Genomic DNA, 17,141 nt, shown 5'->3' with positions numbered 1-17,141 from the left:
AAGTGTAGGTAAAACAGCTATAGCACGTCGGGGGCGAGTACCACAATGTGGAAAATGTGGTCCGCAAAAGCGTTGTGACTCAAAGCCTCTTACACGAACCAAAACCATATGAATCATGGTATGGTCTACGCCGGGCATCGCCTCAAGAAGAGAGCTAAGAAATGTCAAAAACTCATGCGCGAGAGCGAGGAAAAGGCTCATGTACACCGAAAGAGGGGCAGTACATGTCCTGAGTGCTCCACTTCTAATCATGCCGCTCATCTCTCCTACAGCAAAAACAAAACTCGATGAGATAACCCTCTTTTTGGCAGTAAGTGCACACATAGAATCTCTCAGGGATCACTCTAGATTATGTCATAGGAGCTTTCTTCTTAGGCTGAGGAGCTCTCTTGTGTTATGTCTTTGTAAGCTTTCTCTTCTTGATTTGTGGTGTGTGATTGTTCTTTTCTGGCATAGGGTGTGTGGCATTGATTTTAGATTTCTCACTCTCAAGAGTGGTGGGTGTGGTGAACACAATCTTACTTGGCCCACTGTAGGCCACTCTATCAAAACCCAACCCTAGAGCTAATGCTGCCTAATCCACACACATCTTGATCTTGACCAAGATCCAATCTATTTTGCCCTTTCCTTCTGAACACTTCTTCATAAGAGAAAGGAGATATTCATTCTCAGCCATAAGCTTCTGAACTTGCCCTCTAACCCAACTGAGTTTGTGCTTAAGGACTATGCAGGTGGAATAATTTGGCTACACATCCTTAGAACTCTCAGCACTCTCCAATCTAGACTCTAGCTCCTTAATGCGCTCGACTTTCAGTTCAACATACTTTGTGAGAAAAGAGTAATTCTTGCAAGCACCTAAGAGAGTATGTTTAGACTCCTCCTCAAATAGATTCTTCTCAGCAGTCTCAAGCTGACTGATGACTTGAGCATGCAAACTCTGAAGCTCGGCAAGCTCAGTCATGACAACCACACAACTTTCACAATCCTCATCCCTAGCCATAGACCTAAGCAACTCAAGCTCAGATAAAGAACATTCTAGCATAGATTTGAGTTCCTTAACCTTTGGAGCAACTTTCTTAAGTAATCCATCCTGACTAACAAGAGTATCATTCAAGGTATCAACCTGAACAAAAAGTTGGTCATAAGAATATGATACCTCAGAAAGATCAAGCTTGGGGTCGATGTCGTTGTCATACACCATGAAGAAAAGGCCGGTGAAGTCCTTGTTCTTCTTCTTGCTTTTCAAGGGTTGCTCCTCCTCCTTCGAGCTTTCATCCTCGCTTGAGAAAGTGTTGATGTCGTTGAGTGCCGCCACAAAAGCTCGTGAAGACACCTTGACCACCTTTTTGGCCATCTTGTTGCAGTTTTTAAAAAAGTGCTTCTTGTTCTTCTTGTGCTTGTCATGGTCGTGGTTACGGTATTCCTTCTTCTTGAGCTTGGGACAGTCCGCCTTGAAATAAGTAGTGTTACTATGCTCATAACAATTACAAGATCCACTCCTCCTCCAATCTCGACGGTTGTTATAGAAGCGAGTGAACTTCTTCACAATCAATGCCAAATCTTCATCATCAAGTGCGTCCACCCACTCTTTTGTGATAGAGAGCAAGGAAGACAAAGCAAATCCATTAGGTAAAGTGTTAGCACAAGAAAGACCAACTTGAGCCTGACTACCACCACTAGGTCCTAAAACCAGCGCCATGTTCTAAGACAATGAGTTTCTAGACTTATCATAGTCGCCTTAGTAATTTCTATGAATTTTAGCTTGCTGAAGAGTTTATCACAAGTCAATGTGTCATAACTGGATGACTCCTCAATGCTAGAGATCTTTACTTTCTATATGCTATGGTCAAGAGCATAGAGAAACTTGATTGACCTTTCATGATCAGAGTAAGGCAAAATTTTAGTGGATCTAAGATTGCTAACAATCCCATCAAATTGAGCAAACATGATGTCTCTCTAGGGCTTTACACGAACATATGATATTCTTGATTATATGTGCTCTGGCGACGAGCCTTAATCTGGTTGGTGCCTTCATGAAAGATACTAAGAATGGATCAGATCTCTCTAGCGGTACGAAGATGCTAAACTCTATCAAACTCATTACGATTCAGACTGGTGAACAATATATTTCTAGCCTTATTGTTGGCTTCATATTGTCCAATCTGGGTCTGAGAAGTGCGAGCAATAGGAATTTCATAATTGAAGTCTACAATCTCCCATATAGAACTTCCTTGGCTCCTCCATGCGCACATTCCGGTACGGAAAATCATGACCTTCGAAGAAAGGGATCTTCCCATATCTCTTCATTATCGCCTATGGATCACAAAGCCAATTAAAATCCACACATGATCAAACTCAACTTTGATACCAATTGTTGGACCGAGAATGCGACTATAGAGGGGTGAATAGGCGCCTTACCAAAGTCTTGGATGACCTTTTCCTAATCTTTCACCTAACATGTCTCAAAAGAACATGGGGAAGTAAAAACTCAAGAGAAACACGTTGCACAAAAAGATCCTTGAAGAAAGCATGGCTCTCATAGATGAAATTGAAAACTAGGTTCCATTAAAAACCAATCCATACTTCATCGTACACAAAAGCTTGCAATTTGAGAAAGAAACACTTAAATCCAAGGAGATAGTCATCGGGTGAAGAAACTCTTCAAGCTGATGATTTAGAGGCAAGAGAATTCAAGATCAATTCTGAATGTGAATTTTATGTCTCTAGCAACAAGAAGAACCACTTCAACATGGTAAAAAAATTCAGCTCTCAAAACAAAAATGGCAATGAACACTGAAAAACTTGCAACGAAACAAAGGAGTCAATAGAGGGAAACAAGAAGGAGATGAACACAAGCATAAGAGGTATCATGATTTTCATTACTTGTAAATGGCATCCCTATTTTCGAAAGATTATAGAGTATTTTACATTAAAAAACTCACTTTTAATACATAGGCTAAGTACTTATCTCTCTCCTAAAACCCTACTACATAACTTTCAAATGGCTGGCCTAAAAAGCTCAACCAGCTCTCCCTCTCTATTTATAGCCTAGATTCCTTGACCCATAAGTTTCTTAGATTATTCCTAAAATACTCATTTTTTCCAATACACTCCTACCTACTACCAAGGGCATTTCTATCCATCTTTTACCCTATCCATCGGATGGCCGTGATGCCTTCATGACTTAGCTTTGTCTCGACGCAAGCTTCGTGATGATACCACGTGCACTCCTCTTTCCCATAGTTTTGAGGCGAAACTGCGAAACCGCCTTGCACGCTTCTCAAAGTGTGACTCACCGCTACTTGTTTACACCGCAAACGGCCCGATATTGATATGTGTACTCTGTCTTGTGATCTTAACCGCTGGCAAGTATCTCCCGCTCTTGATCTCTCGAGCCGCCTTATCACTTCCACCGACATCCCTTTCACTTAACTTTATCAACACGCTGTCTCCATCCACCTTTTCATACTTTGCTTGCTCTCTATGTGTACAACTAGGATCATCATTAACTTTGTTCGACTTTCTTGATCGTCCGACACCAAGCACATTGCTTAGCCCTGATCATCCCGTCGTCGACCATCAAGTTGCATTCATTACCTGCACACCATAAGACAAGCAAACACGTATCTCTAACTTCATAGTTAAGTACAAAGTCCAGTTAGTCATCATCAAAATCCCCGTTGAAACACATCACACAGAAAACGTGAACACCAGACGATCCGGTGTCACCCTCAGTACAAGCACCGGACCATCCGATGTGTACATCTCTTCCTGCTCTATAAATCTCCTGAAAAATACTCTGGTGAAACCTCCAGTGCTCACCTTGTTCATCACCAGACCATCTGGTAAGTACAATATCACCAGAAGCCGTTTTGCAACCTCTCTGATACAAATGCTCCGGTGAAGCATTCGGTGCTCACAAATCCAATCGTCGGACCATCCGGTATATACACCTTACCGGATACACTTTGCAACCTCTGTGAAAAAATTAGTCCGACATGTCGAGCTTCCCATCGCCGGACCATCCGATGTACACTTCAAATCTTGCATCTGCACTGAAATACTCCAACGTGAAACCTTTTGAGCGTTGGACGATCTGGTGAGTTTACTTTTTTAACGCTGAATCGTTTAGGGAGATAAATTTTTCTAGACTCAGAGATAAAAATATCAACTCCGTTTTCTCTGCAACGTTTGTTACTCATGATCATAATTTTAATACATAAACATACTCATGCAATTTCAAAATCACCAAACCAAATTATCAACTTTATCAATCATTTATCACATATAAATTAAGATATATTTAAATTTGGTTTTTTAGTTGGCGTTGATGCTCTACTGGGAGAGAGAAGATTAGGAGGTGGCGGCTTGGATTTGGTCTTACGCCGAGAGAGATGAACAGGGGAGATGGAGGAAGAGACTGGCGGCGGCTGGCTTGAGGGAGGGTGACACGGTCCTCAATGCCACTGTCGTTGGCGTGGCCGCCGTCCAGAGGACCTCCGGCACACCTTCCTGTGTTCAACGCCGATGGCAACGCAACATGTCCACCATCGAGCTCGCGCACGTGCTCCGCGGCCTCGGCGAGTCCGCCTCTGTTGCGCAGTGAGAGGGAAAAAATTACTTTTTTTGCTGACTCACTGCCATGTATTAGGCCACGTCTGTAAAACAGCATGCAAAAATTGGTCAGGGGTAAAATATTCGGTTTTGAATATTGGAGATAGTAAATCAAGTCAAGTTTTGTGTAGCGGTCACTAGGACAAAGGTGATTGTTGGAGGGAGTGAAATGCACTTCATTCTATTTTCAATAAGCGCACTTTGGCACAAACACAAACGTGGAGACACAAAAATAATTTCAGAAAACATAAAACAAGTGCACGTAGAAAAAACAAATGAATCCACTCCTCGCATGACCGAATGAGGTTGAATTAGCAGCTAAGCTGCAAGACCGGTGATCTTGGCGATCAAAAGCCGACGAACTTGGATTTCATGGCGCCGACTTCGTCCACGCCCATGAGGAACGTCTTGGTGAGCACCTCCATCGGCATGGCGGGTTTTGTCGCGAAGAGCGAGAACGTGGGGGTGACCACGCCAGGCGATTGGCTGTCGAACATCGCCACGAACACCGCATCGCTGGCGCCAGTGTTGAGCTGGAAGTGCTGCAGCCCGCGGGGCACGACGAAGAGCTCGTTCTCCTTGACCACCTTGGAGAAGAGCCGATTGGCCCCCGTCGTGAACCCGACCATGACCTCGCCCTTGAGCACCATCACGAGCTCTGAGGCGCGCGGGTGCGAGTGCGGCGGGTTGAGCCCGCCCGGCGCGAGGTCGACGCGCGTGATAGAGAGCCCCAGCGTGTTTAGGCCCTGGAATGTGGCCACGGTGGCGCGCGTGGAGTTGGCGCCAAACGGGTTGCGGGTACTGGCCGCCGGCACGATGGCGCGGGAGAAGAAGTCATCGTCCACCACAGCCGACGCCGCCTTGCACAGAAACCCGTCGAGCGGTGTCGTGGCCTGCAGGTCGGCCACGCAGAAGTCCTGGAGCGGCGTCGGGTCCGAGAGGGCTCGCTGCGGCACCACCGCGGCGACAGACACCGCGAGCAGGACGCGGAGCACAAGGGATGTCCGAGCCGCTGAAGCCATCAGATCGTTAATCAGATCGCGAAGTGTGCACTGATGTACTATCTACTCTTGGGTCCTTGTCTTGATTGTGTCATTCATGGGTAATCGCAGGTCGTGCAATATATAGTAGGCAGAGCAGAGCGTGCACGGGTGGACTTGACGCGGATGCTGATGCCCGAAAGTGCAGGCGCCAGGCGGCCTAGCTACTTACTGGGTCGCAAAGCGCGTGCATGAATGATGCATGGCAGCTGGTCAGTAACCTAACCGACCATCGGTTTCTTGCTCGTCGTGATCGGTTTGTCGCTGGTGGTGTATCTCTTGCCATTTCGAGGGATCGTTTCCATTTGGATTCGCGGGAGAGTCGAACAAGTTGAGTCCGGCCGGCCCGGCAGGTGTGGGGACTACAATCTTTTGCGCAGCCTATAGCACACACGCCATGCGGTACGCGCGCGGACATACGGAAGAACAGAACAGGTTTACAATTGGACTCGAAGAAAGGCCCATCGTCTTAGTCCAGGTTCACCGAGATAAACACATGGAAACGTGCCGTGCTTGGGCCTCCGAGCAGGACATTTGTCCAACGTGCAATCTCTATGGACATGTTTGGATTGTGCCCTCCAACCCTGCCAAGAGTTTGGCGGCCGATTTACACGCTGCTAGTTTGTCCCGCGCGTTGGCGAGGAGTTAGGAATTGACTAACGGGGTTGGGTGACGCCAACTACGGGCTGTGGCGAGCTAAAAATTAGCACCCAATTTAGGCTGGGCGAGTCAATATTTGGCAAGGCCCTACGTGCAAACGCGATGGATCTCTCAATTCAGTGATGTTGTTTGACGGGGAGGCAGTGCCGCCGATTTCATCATCCTACGGTGAGGCCACGCTTACTCCTGTGCGTTCCAGTTACTTTTACAAGCCATGGTGTACTAGTACTTCAGTAGCATGTCTCTGCTAATTCTCTCGGGCTGGTAGTTCATGGGTGAGTTGTAGTATACGATAAGTTTTTTCTTGTTTTCTTTTGAACGAGACAGCCAGTCTCTGTTTCAGCTTAAAAAAAGAGCTAATCTATTGATTGTTTGTATCCTACTACAACTTCCTGGATTTGTTCTCCAGTTCTTCACGTGTTCAACCCCTGAATCTCACTAAACAGGGGCTTTAGTCAGCCATATCTTACATGGTCAGAATATAGCTTGAGTATCGATCATCCAACGTTTGAACAAACAATTTCAAAGCATTCAATGTTAAGAGTCCGATTCAAGTCAGACGTGCGCGATTGATAGTCCAGTATGGCTCTGTGCATGATTCCATTCCCACGCACCTCTCAAAGTTTCGCCCATTTGTCTCTGCACGCATCAATCAACACACTCCTACTCTTCATATGGTTCGTCCGTTTATCTTTGCATGTAGTATCAATCATTCCGAACCACAACTAAACTTCAGTCTTCTAGCAAACACATATAATAAACTAGCACGCCTGGAGCCGATGCCGTACATGCACGGTTTGAATAAACACAAGGAAACCGTCACGACCGGATCCTGAAGATGTAGTAAAACCAATTCAAAGTCCACCTGAGTAGCCAGGACTCCGGAGACGAGGAGGCTAAGCAACCCAAACGAGGACAAAGCAGCAAGCATCGCTTGAACGCGTCTCCACCTGTTCAGTCCATTGCAAGTCGGTCGCAACCAAAGCGTAAATTCCTTCAGCTCCATTGATTCGATATTTTTTAAACCTCACTGATTCTTTTTTTTTTTTTTTGAAACTCCATTGATTCAATAAGTAGTTAGTACTACTACTACTATGTCGTATTTGTTTTCCTGGTCAAAGTCTAATAACCACTTCTTTCCGGCTTAATTTAATGCAGTCTGATCACAGGTTCAGGACCCAGCAGCCCTCTCGGAGTGAGACGGCCGTTGTCTCCTGCCGCAGCTGCACAAGGCGACCCTTATGCTGCCCGTACACACAGCGCAAGCACACATCTGCATTGACTCCCGAGCTCCGTCTGCGCCTGCAAAATGATATATAGGCGGTGCACAGGCCGCGCGGACGGGCGACGAGTAGAAAGAAAGGCCACAGACCGATTAGCCGAGAGGAGGAGAGGGGCCCGTCGACGTGGTGCCGTGGTGGTCTGGTCAGCCGCGCGCGTACATGGCGGGGCTGCAGCGGTCGAGCGAGACGTTCCGGCGGTCGGGGTCTTCGGGGACGGTGTGGGAGGACAAGTGCCAGTCGGCGTCGGGCGAGCTCGCCAAGTCTGCCCGGGCGAAGGAGGCGCCGGCCGCGCGGCAGCAGCGGAGCGGCTCGAGCCGGCACGGCGGGTACAGGGCGAGGCACGTGCAGCCGGCGCTGGACCCGCCGTCCCCGCGCGTCGCCGCCTGTGGCTTCTGCAGCCTCTTCGGCAAGGACAAGCAGCCGTCCCACGGCGGCAAAGCCAAGGGCCGGCGCCGCTGACGAGCTCGTTGGCCCGGCTGGCGTGCACGGTTACACATGCTGCACTCTTATTAGCTTCTTGCTAGCAGCTTTCGATTTTCGGCGAAAGTTAAAGCAGCTTTGGATCGAGTCGTGAGTCTTAACTGCAATTTAGAAAAGCATGCATGATCAGAGCACATGATACTGAATTTCTTGTGTTTGTGTTGGTACAAAATGGGTCGCATCGTGCAGTGCTATTTCCTTGGTCGATGTCTTCTCTTGGGACTTAGTGTAGTGAGTTGCATGTTTGGACTCGATTGCAGCCTTATAGGTAATCAATCAATCAATCAATCACGCACTCGTCACCAGTCAGCACATTTGCTGAATGACCCTGAACATCCTAACCTATTATTTCCTTTGCGAAAACTAGCTAGGAAACCGTGAAAGTGACATTAACCGTATATATCATGTCCCTTTCGTCTCGCCTTCTTTTTCTCTGTTCGTACGTATGGAACGATTCAGCTTCCTGTTTGTTCTTCAACGCCGCCACGCCATTCGCAAATAAGTAATGATAAGCTACGTTTCCTTCCTGACTTTATAATTGTAGTTACAAGACTTGGTTCCCCTTCCTGTTCAGACTTTGCAGTTGCTATTCAACGACGCTGAACAAAATTTCCTCCCATTCAAACAGTAGCATGGCCTCAACTTGCCAGGAAAATAAATGTTTGTGAAATGTCGCTTCAGGAAGCCTACAGAGTTGAGTTGATTTTGAGACCGTCACTGGTCATATATTGAAGTAGCAATTTCTTGCACTTGGAAGATTCTAATTTATATAGCATCCCAGTGCACTACTCTGACCACACCAGTGAGTTTTGCAGTTTTTATTTTACCTCGTGTAATACTTTAGTGTACGTTTGATCAGACTAGAAAATAATCGCACAAGTAGTGCACAATCCCTGATGCATAAAGACATGATTTTTTTTTTTTTGGAAATGACACAAACATGATATGCCAGGGCAAATTAAGCTTATGTATGCTTTTATGTGAGTCTGGTTCGTCCTATTCAAGCTCTCTTGTATTTATGATTGTCTATGCTTTATTCAAACAATGGAAAGAAGAAGAGAAATGTTACTTATATCCACAACATCTATTTCGATGATCAGCTTGTTGTTCGGTTACAGAATGATATAATGATTGGTGACTTGAAGCACACACAGTGCAACAAAAAATCACACATGAAGTACTATTAGAAATAGAATGAGTGATAAATTTATAAATAATTAGATTTAAAGAGGACAAAGTAGTAATCATAATTTTGACTATTTTTTTACAGATTCATATCCATTAGTTTATGGTGTATTGTGCGCTAGGGTTTTTCATCGTGGTAGGGTTGTTCATAGTGCGCTTCGGGACATTCTTGCCAGAGTAAGGGGGCCGATACGCGTCTGACTCCACCGTAGCCGCCGCGGATTCTCTCTTGCCTTCTTATACCAGAACCTCTTGCTCCTCTGCGTCCTCACAGCAGACTTCATCTTGCTCCTACAAACAAGCTTTGCTTGCAAACCAACCACCTACATCCCAACTATCACCAGCAAATCCTCGTCGCCGCTTTGACAAGCTCATGGCAACCTTCCTAGGAGACCCTTCCGTGCGCCCCCTCCAGGAGTTCGCGGCGGCCTCGGCGACGGGGGCAGTGGCCAGGAACCTTAATGACCTGCTTGGTCGGGCCGTTGTTTGCTAGCTTGTTGGCAATAGACCGACGACAACCATGGAGAACTATCACTTGACTAATGCCATCTCTCAGGAGTTTGGTGTACATGTGCATCAATTCCAGATAGTGAAGCACCATCCGGAAGACTACCTACTCATTTTCATCAACCATCAGATTCGCGACGACATCGTCAGAAGACACCAGCTCCTCTACTGAGGAAGAGACTTCCGATTTGCAGCGTGGAACAAATGAAGGCACACTAACTCTTCCAAATTTGATTTTCATGTCAAGCTGAGGATTGAAGGCCTCCCGGTGCATGCCTTCCTAGAAGAGTTTGCTGCACAAGTCATCGGCCGGAGATGTGCAGTGTACTACGTTGAAGAACACTCCAGGCGACGCGAGCGGACTAGGACCTACGACCTTTGGGCATGGTGCAGCAACCCAAGCCTCATTCTGAAGATTGTGTGGTTGACCATCACTGAACCTGACAGCCATTGACCTCCATCATGCTGTCGGTGGTCGACATCCACCACGACGAGCCCACTGGCCCGAAGAAGGGATAGACGTATCGTCTGTTCATACACCTTGAGGTCATCCAAGATCTCACTTTCCTCACTGACAACCAGAACAATGGAGGCGATCGAAGTAGACAATGGGAGCAAATCCTACCATGGAGCTATGGTGCTCCGAATGGTGGGGTGGAGCCCGATTTCATCCTCCCTCCAGAGGTTACAGAGCACCTGACGAGGCAAGAAGGTGGTGGGACGACGAGGGCAGGGATGACAAGGGACACTGCGGGTTGCGGCACCATCAGAGCTGGTCCCTATGGTCACGCTTGTACTGCCAATGTCATGATTCCAGAGACTACATCCATGGTTGGGAGACCCGCGGGTGTGATGACCACTAGCGGTATTGCAAGGAGATGCAGGCCTCGCCTTCCCCGACATATAGCCCCGCTCTCCACTGCAGGAGGGGTGACTGCCTGAGGTTGGTGTGTTTCACATCCCCTGCGGCCACCGTTATACCACGCATCCACCAGCCTTGGAGGAAACCGCACCGCTGTCAACAAGTCTTCGACCATGACACGCTGTAGCTGGTGAACCGTTAGAGTTTGCCTGCCAGGAGTGCAAACCGGTCCTTCAATGACCCAATGTTCCTTGAAACCTTTGCCACTACCATGCCTGCAGGTTCCCAGGTGGCTACACCACAGCTGGAGAGTCCCATGGCTCCTTCGTCAGAGTACACCCAACCACACGGGCAATGGACTGGATGCAGATGGTCCTCCGAAACGCGGATAGAGAGGACGTTCAGGAAGATTCCCTCAGCCAGGTGCCCATGAGTCAAGGCGAAAAACCCTTGACAAGTTCAGGAGGTCAAGCTAATAATGTTTGTGCAGATGATAGCACAGATGAGGTAACTCCAGTGCATGCTTTCATTTAGTCAGTCACACGTTGTTTAGAGCCACCTTTGATGCAAGAACTCCCATAGCTCAACTCTTTCCAACATAATTGCACACCCCAAAACGCCTCACATACCCCAAGAAGAAGCGCTAGGATCGCCAAGAAAGCAACACCAAGAAAAGATGTTTTGAAGAATGCGCAGGAATTGCCAGCTACCAAATTAGGGGAGCTCTCTGCCTAGCCTCCCTCAAAATATGATAGACTCGCTTCCTACATGCAGAGATTTGAGCAGTTGCTGACAAAGGCAGCCATTGAGGTGATCATCACCTTGGTGGACAAGGGATATGAATAGTGGAGGAAGAAGAAGGTGGCGAGAAGAATCGTGCTAGAACCACACTCCATCGTGGAACTAGTGCAACCATGAATCTTAGGATGATCCTGCCAGTGCCAGCAGCATCTTGCGCCGCTTCATTATTACCGGTGTTTTCTTCTTTGGTTATGCCGTCCTTTCGTTCCAGGGCCTTTAGGCTAGTCATAGATGCCATCTTGGGTCATCCCTATTGTTTGGCCTTTCTCTTCGGTGGCTTGTCAGCACCAGCAGGTTGAAAGGTGGTCCAGCCAAGATCTTAGTCCAGGTTGTGCGCAAGAGCCACATTGACATCTCTCATGCAACCTTTCTACCTAGCTCCTGACGCTTAGGGCCATGGCCTTTGTATTTGCCCGCGAGCAACGTACAAGCAGATCAGTTTCAGTTGTCTGGCACTTTGTTCATGTCACAACATAATGTTGTCATTTTATGTTGGAACGTAAGGGGCCTGAATGCACCAGCTAAATGAGCAAGTATCAGAGACATGGTAGCGTCGACCGGAGTGACCATTACCTATTTCCAAGAAACAAAGATACAGAGCTGGAACGATGTTCTTGTGCTGCAAACTCTTGGACCAAAATTTATCAAAAATTATGCGGCCTTGCTGTTGGATGGAACAAGCAGCGGTATTCTGTTAGCATGTGATGAGAACTTCTTGACAATCTCGGATTGTCACACAACAGTGCACTCCTTATCGTCTACTGACACCATGCAAGCTGACAACAAAGCTTGGCCCCTAACCATCGTCTATGGACCACAGGGTGATGACCAGAAAATCCAGTTCCTAAATGAGATCACCACCCTTCAGCCTCTAATGAAATCTGAATGGTTGATCAATGGTGATTTTAACCTTATCTATCAAGCTGGAGATAAGAATAACAACAAACTAAACTTATGAATGATGAGACAATTTAATAGAACAGTTGACGATACGAAGCTAACCAAACTCAAGCTCCATGGGCGCAAATACACTTGGAGTAACGGTTAGGCAACATCCAACTATGAAAGAATAGATCGTTTCTTCTGCACATCCGAATGGGACTACTCTTCCCAATAGCGCATCCGAATGGGACTACTCTTCTGCAACATCCAACTACTCTTCCCAACAGCGCATCTCTCAGCATTATCTTCTAGCCATTCTGACCACAATACCGCTTTTACTCGATGGGGAAGCACTTGCACACATGTATTCTGGTTTCAGAATGGAGTCCTTTTGGGTGAAGGTATCAAGTTTTCAAGAAAAGGTACAAGAGGCATGGCACCAGCCGGTACTAGTTTCTGATGAGATCCTCAAAATTCAAGTGAAACTAAATAGGACAGTAAAAGCCCTCAAGCTTTGGAAAAAAACAAAATATTGGAGATCTAGGACTACGTCTACAAGTTGCACGAGAGGTAATACATAGCCTCGACATCGCTCAGGAAACAAGAATACTATCGGATGATGAAAGATGCCTCCATAAATGGCTTCAACAGAAGATAATCGGCCTTGCTGCCCTTGAAAAATCTCGCGCAAGACAACATTCAAGGATGACACACATTAGATTGTCAGACGCCAACACAAGGCTTTTTCACATCAAGGCAAATGCCAAAAGGAGAAAGAAATATATCCCGACCATAAGCTCTGACGAAAGCACTACTACATCACACCAGGCAAAGGAATCATTCTTGTACAGACATTTTCTCGACCACCTAGGCACAAACAAAAAGAAGGAACTTGCCATAAACTAGGAAGCTCTACACTATCCACTTCATGACCTGTCTGTTCTGGAAGCTCCATTTGAGGAAGAGGAGATACATGCTACAATCAAAGAATTGCACAATGCGAAGGCCCCTGGCCCGGATGGGTTAATAGGTATGTTTTTCAAGCATTGCTAGGAAATAGTCAAAGAGGACCTGACTCAAGTTTTAAACACCTTCCACCATTTGGGATCTGAAAAACTTCATTTGATCAACGAGGTGCATATCATATTACTCCCAAAAAAGGAAGGAGCTCAATTTGTGATCGACTACAGGCCTATAAGCTTGATTAGTAGCATCTCCAAAATCATCACCAAGATGCTAGCGAACAGGTTAACACCTCATCTGCAGGAGCTAGTCCCAAAAAATCAGAGTGCTTTCATAAAGAGGCATTGCATACAAGACAACTTCCTATACATCCAGAATGTCATAAAAGGGTTACACAAGGCAAGACATCAAGCTCTTTTCGTCAAACTTGACACTTCTAAAGCATTTGACTCAGTTAATTGGTCTTTCTTGATTGAAGTCCTTCAGACACTAGGCTTTGGCTAGGGATGGAGGGATTGGGTTTCAGCGATTTTGGAGACATCCACCACAAGGTTCATTCTAAATGGGACCTCAGGTCCTGCATTCTGGCATGCCAAAGGCTTGAGGCAAGGTGACCCTCTATCGCTGATGCTTTTTATCCTACCAATTGAACCTCTACAAAGACTCATCGCCGAGGCAGCAACAATCAACATTCTCAAACCAATTCTACCAAGGGTAGCTAACCTTTGTTGTTCCTTATATATAGATGACGTTGTGATCCTGACAAATCCAGATAGAGAAGAGCTTGGTGCCCTCTGGCTGATTTTGGATGCATCTGGCAAATGCTCCGGTCTAGTAACGAATCTAGTGAAAACAGAAATTTACCCAGTCCGTTGTGACAACATCAATATGGATGAAATCCTAGTTGGCTTCCCCGGGAAAATTGGGGTTTTCCATTGTAAATACTTGGGATATTGAAAGTGCATCTAGCCCTTATGTATGGTTTGGTAATTAATGACAATACCTATAGACTAAGAATGTTGTTGAGTTTGTTAGTAAGTTGTTCCATAGGTGATACATGGAGGAGATATATGCATCAAGATGAATGAGCTCTTAGTGATGCTCATAAGAAGAAAGAAAAGCTCATATAAGATTGACGATAAGCATGAATGCTAAGTTACTTGTGTAGATCAAGTAACTAAATATATGCTATTGTCAATAGAGTTTTATAGACTAAACCATGTGCTTTATGTTTAAGAGTGAATTGGGGTTAAAATACATAAGACGACATAAGTTGAATTGAAATCCAATATGCCAAGACTAAAGAACAAGATTGGGCTGCATATATGATAAAGTGAATTTATTGAAAATGTCGGATACAAAATGGTTTTCTATGGCAAGATGATAAATGGCAAGCAAGACTCGGCTGCGATGGACCATCCGGTGGTGAAGGGCAAGCAAATGGCTTGGCACCGAAGGACCAAGACGGTGGTAAAGAGCGAGTGAAGAGTTTGTGCCAATACTGTGTGAGGCCATGGGAAGCTATAGATGATTCACGTCAGTCACATGAAGAATCAAGAAGAGATAGGGTGAATACAATATAGAAGTTGGCAACCCTCAATGTTTGAAAGAAAGAAGATGTACTTGAAGGTATTCAAAGGCTCAAAATTATTCAAATGAGTTTTACATTTGAATTCGAGTACAGATATACCGCACTATTAAGAGGGATACAACGTAGAGCTATTTGTCGTGTCTCAGTCCTCAAGAGTTTGTAATCAACTCAAAGTGAGAGTTTGCTTTAGGAATCCGGTGCGGAAAGTGCGAAAGTATCCAAAATTGGGTTTTGGAGTATTACTAGTTATCAAATGTGTTTAGGATCATGAATTCAGTTGAGATGTGTATCCCTCTAAATAAGCTTTCCGTAGAGTCCAAAATCATTAAAATCGGACTTCGGGATCAAAAGTTATCGTCATTTTTAGAGAGCGAGTTGTGCTGAACTCGGATGTTCTGAGCTGACCTAGATACTTTGGGTTGGCCAGAGTCTCCGAGTTTAGCTCTGAGCTAGGTGGTCTGTTGGGGCCTAAGTGTTTTATCCGGATGTTCCGGGTTGACCTGGATACTCCGGGTTACCGGAGTCTTCGGACTTTGCTCCGAGCAGGGGTGCTTGGTTAAGGCCTAAATGTTTTACTCGGAGGTTTCAGGTTGAACCTAGAGTATCTGCCTTAGCCCAAAAAAAACCTATAACAGCTAGTTTTTGAGAGAAGGGTATAAATACCCCTCACCCCCACCCTTGTTTGCTGCTGCTTGGGTACGAAAGAAAAATATTCTAGAGCCAAAATAACTTTGCCCCACTTCATTTTAGTGTGAGATTTGAGAAAAAAAAGTGAGTTTGGTTAAGAGATTAGAAGATTGAGTGCAAGTGAGATAAACTCCCATCTTGAGCACTGAGTTCATCAGCAAGAAATTCATGAAACTTTGTTATTCATGGGGATTCAATCCCCTATGGGGCTAGACGTCACCGGCGAACACCCAAGGTTGTGGTATGCTGCAGGATATTTGTGAAGACTTCCATTTTGTCTCTAGAATGGAAGAAATCAAGAGTGAAAATCTAAGCTCAAGTGTGACCGAGTTTGTAGAGGAAAAGGGTTGAGAGAAACCCAGATCAAGTGTGACCGAGCCCCTCAACGGAGACGTAGGAACCTCTAGAGGAGGTGTCCAACTTCGAAAAACAAATCTTGTGTCTCATCTCTTGTATCTTTGTTCTTGAGTTCTTGCTTAATATTTATGCATATTGCTCGATCTACTTGCTCATGTGAAATTGATTGTAGGTTCTTTGTGAATATATTTGGAATCATCATTTGAAACACACGACTTCATTCGATTTGAGCTTGAACTTCTTAGGCACCCTTTAATTTCAGTTTCGAGTTCATTCTCTGTTGAACCCGGAAGTTCCGAATTTAACCCAGAAGGTCTGGATTCTGTATAATTAGATCTGAACACAGAGGTTACATATTGAACCCAGAACCTCCGGTGAACAATGTTTTCAGGATTTTCAACTAGAGTTTTCTTACATATCTTTTGCTAGTTTTGAATAATCTTTGTCACCCTAGGATTATAACTTTTACACTTACTTAGGATGATTGTCCACTAGTTGAGCCTAGCATATTTAGGATGTTCACTTGTGAAAAATCCATTAGTTTATTTTCCGCTACAAGTTTAGACCAATGTTAAAATAGGCCATTTTTTTTGTAAAAACACCTATTTACCCCCCCCCCCCCCCCCCTCCACTTCTAGGCGACATCGTTGTCCTTTCAGGACTCCCCTTTCACACAAGAAGGCTAAGGAAAATTGATGTTCGGCCCCTGATAGGCAAGGTTGGTAGCAAGTTACCAAGGTGGCAAGGAAGGCATTTCTCCATTGCAGGATGAGAGACTCTAGTCAAATCCGTTCTCTCCTCGCAGACAACCTACCACCTAACAGTGCTTCCATTACAAAATTGGTTCCAAAAGAAGATTGTCTCATACAACGTAGTTTCTTTTGGAAGGGGGACAAGCCTAACAAGGTTTGTGTCGGACATTGTTTAGTTAATTGGTCGATGATAACCAAGTCAAAAGATAAGGGAGGTCTCGAAGTCGTTGATCTACAGAGATTAGCAAGAGCTTTGCGTCTCCATTGGCTTTGGCTGCAGTGCAAGACGATGACTGCCCGTGGAAAGGGCTCTCTATATCGTGTGACCAGACAAACATAGCTCTTTTTAATGCTTCCATAATAGTAACAGTGGGGAATGGAGACAAAGCGGATTTTTTGAACTCCAGTTGGGTTAACAGGCAAGCACCAAAGAACATAGCCCCTCTAATCTTTGCCAATTCGTGACGAAAGATTTTC

The 17,141-nt window shown here is 45.6% G+C and overlaps 2 protein-coding genes across 2 annotated transcripts; one reads left to right on the top strand and one right to left on the bottom strand.

The window, feature by feature from the left end:
• Positions 1-4,961: 4,961 nt before the first annotated feature.
• LOC133910044 (germin-like protein 1-2) lies at positions 4,962-5,693 on the bottom strand. The gene has a single exon (XM_062352568.1). It carries the CDS (start codon positions 5,634-5,636, stop codon positions 4,962-4,964), a length of 675 nt encoding a protein of 224 aa, XP_062208552.1. The 5' UTR covers positions 5,637-5,693.
• A 1,880-nt stretch (positions 5,694-7,573) lies between these two features.
• LOC133910043 (MAPK kinase substrate protein At1g80180-like) lies at positions 7,574-8,358 on the top strand. The gene has a single exon (XM_062352567.1). The coding sequence runs from the start codon at positions 7,757-7,759 to the stop codon at positions 8,054-8,056; it is 300 nt and encodes a 99-aa protein (XP_062208551.1). The 5' UTR covers positions 7,574-7,756; the 3' UTR covers positions 8,057-8,358.
• Positions 8,359-17,141: the final 8,783 nt, after the last annotated feature.

Source organism: Phragmites australis, chromosome 2, assembly GCF_958298935.1.
Source record: "Phragmites australis chromosome 2, lpPhrAust1.1, whole genome shotgun sequence".
NCBI classification, from domain to species: Eukaryota; Viridiplantae; Streptophyta; class Magnoliopsida; order Poales; family Poaceae; genus Phragmites; species Phragmites australis.
This window is presented reverse-complemented; position numbering and strand designations above follow the sequence as displayed.

Coding starts and splice junctions, on each gene's coding strand:
- LOC133910044 (XM_062352568.1), bottom strand. CDS start 5,636: ATGGCTTCAGCGGCTCGGACATCCCTTGTGCTCCGCGTCCTGCTCGCG.
- LOC133910043 (XM_062352567.1), top strand. CDS start 7,757: ATGGCGGGGCTGCAGCGGTCGAGCGAGACGTTCCGGCGGTCGGGGTCT.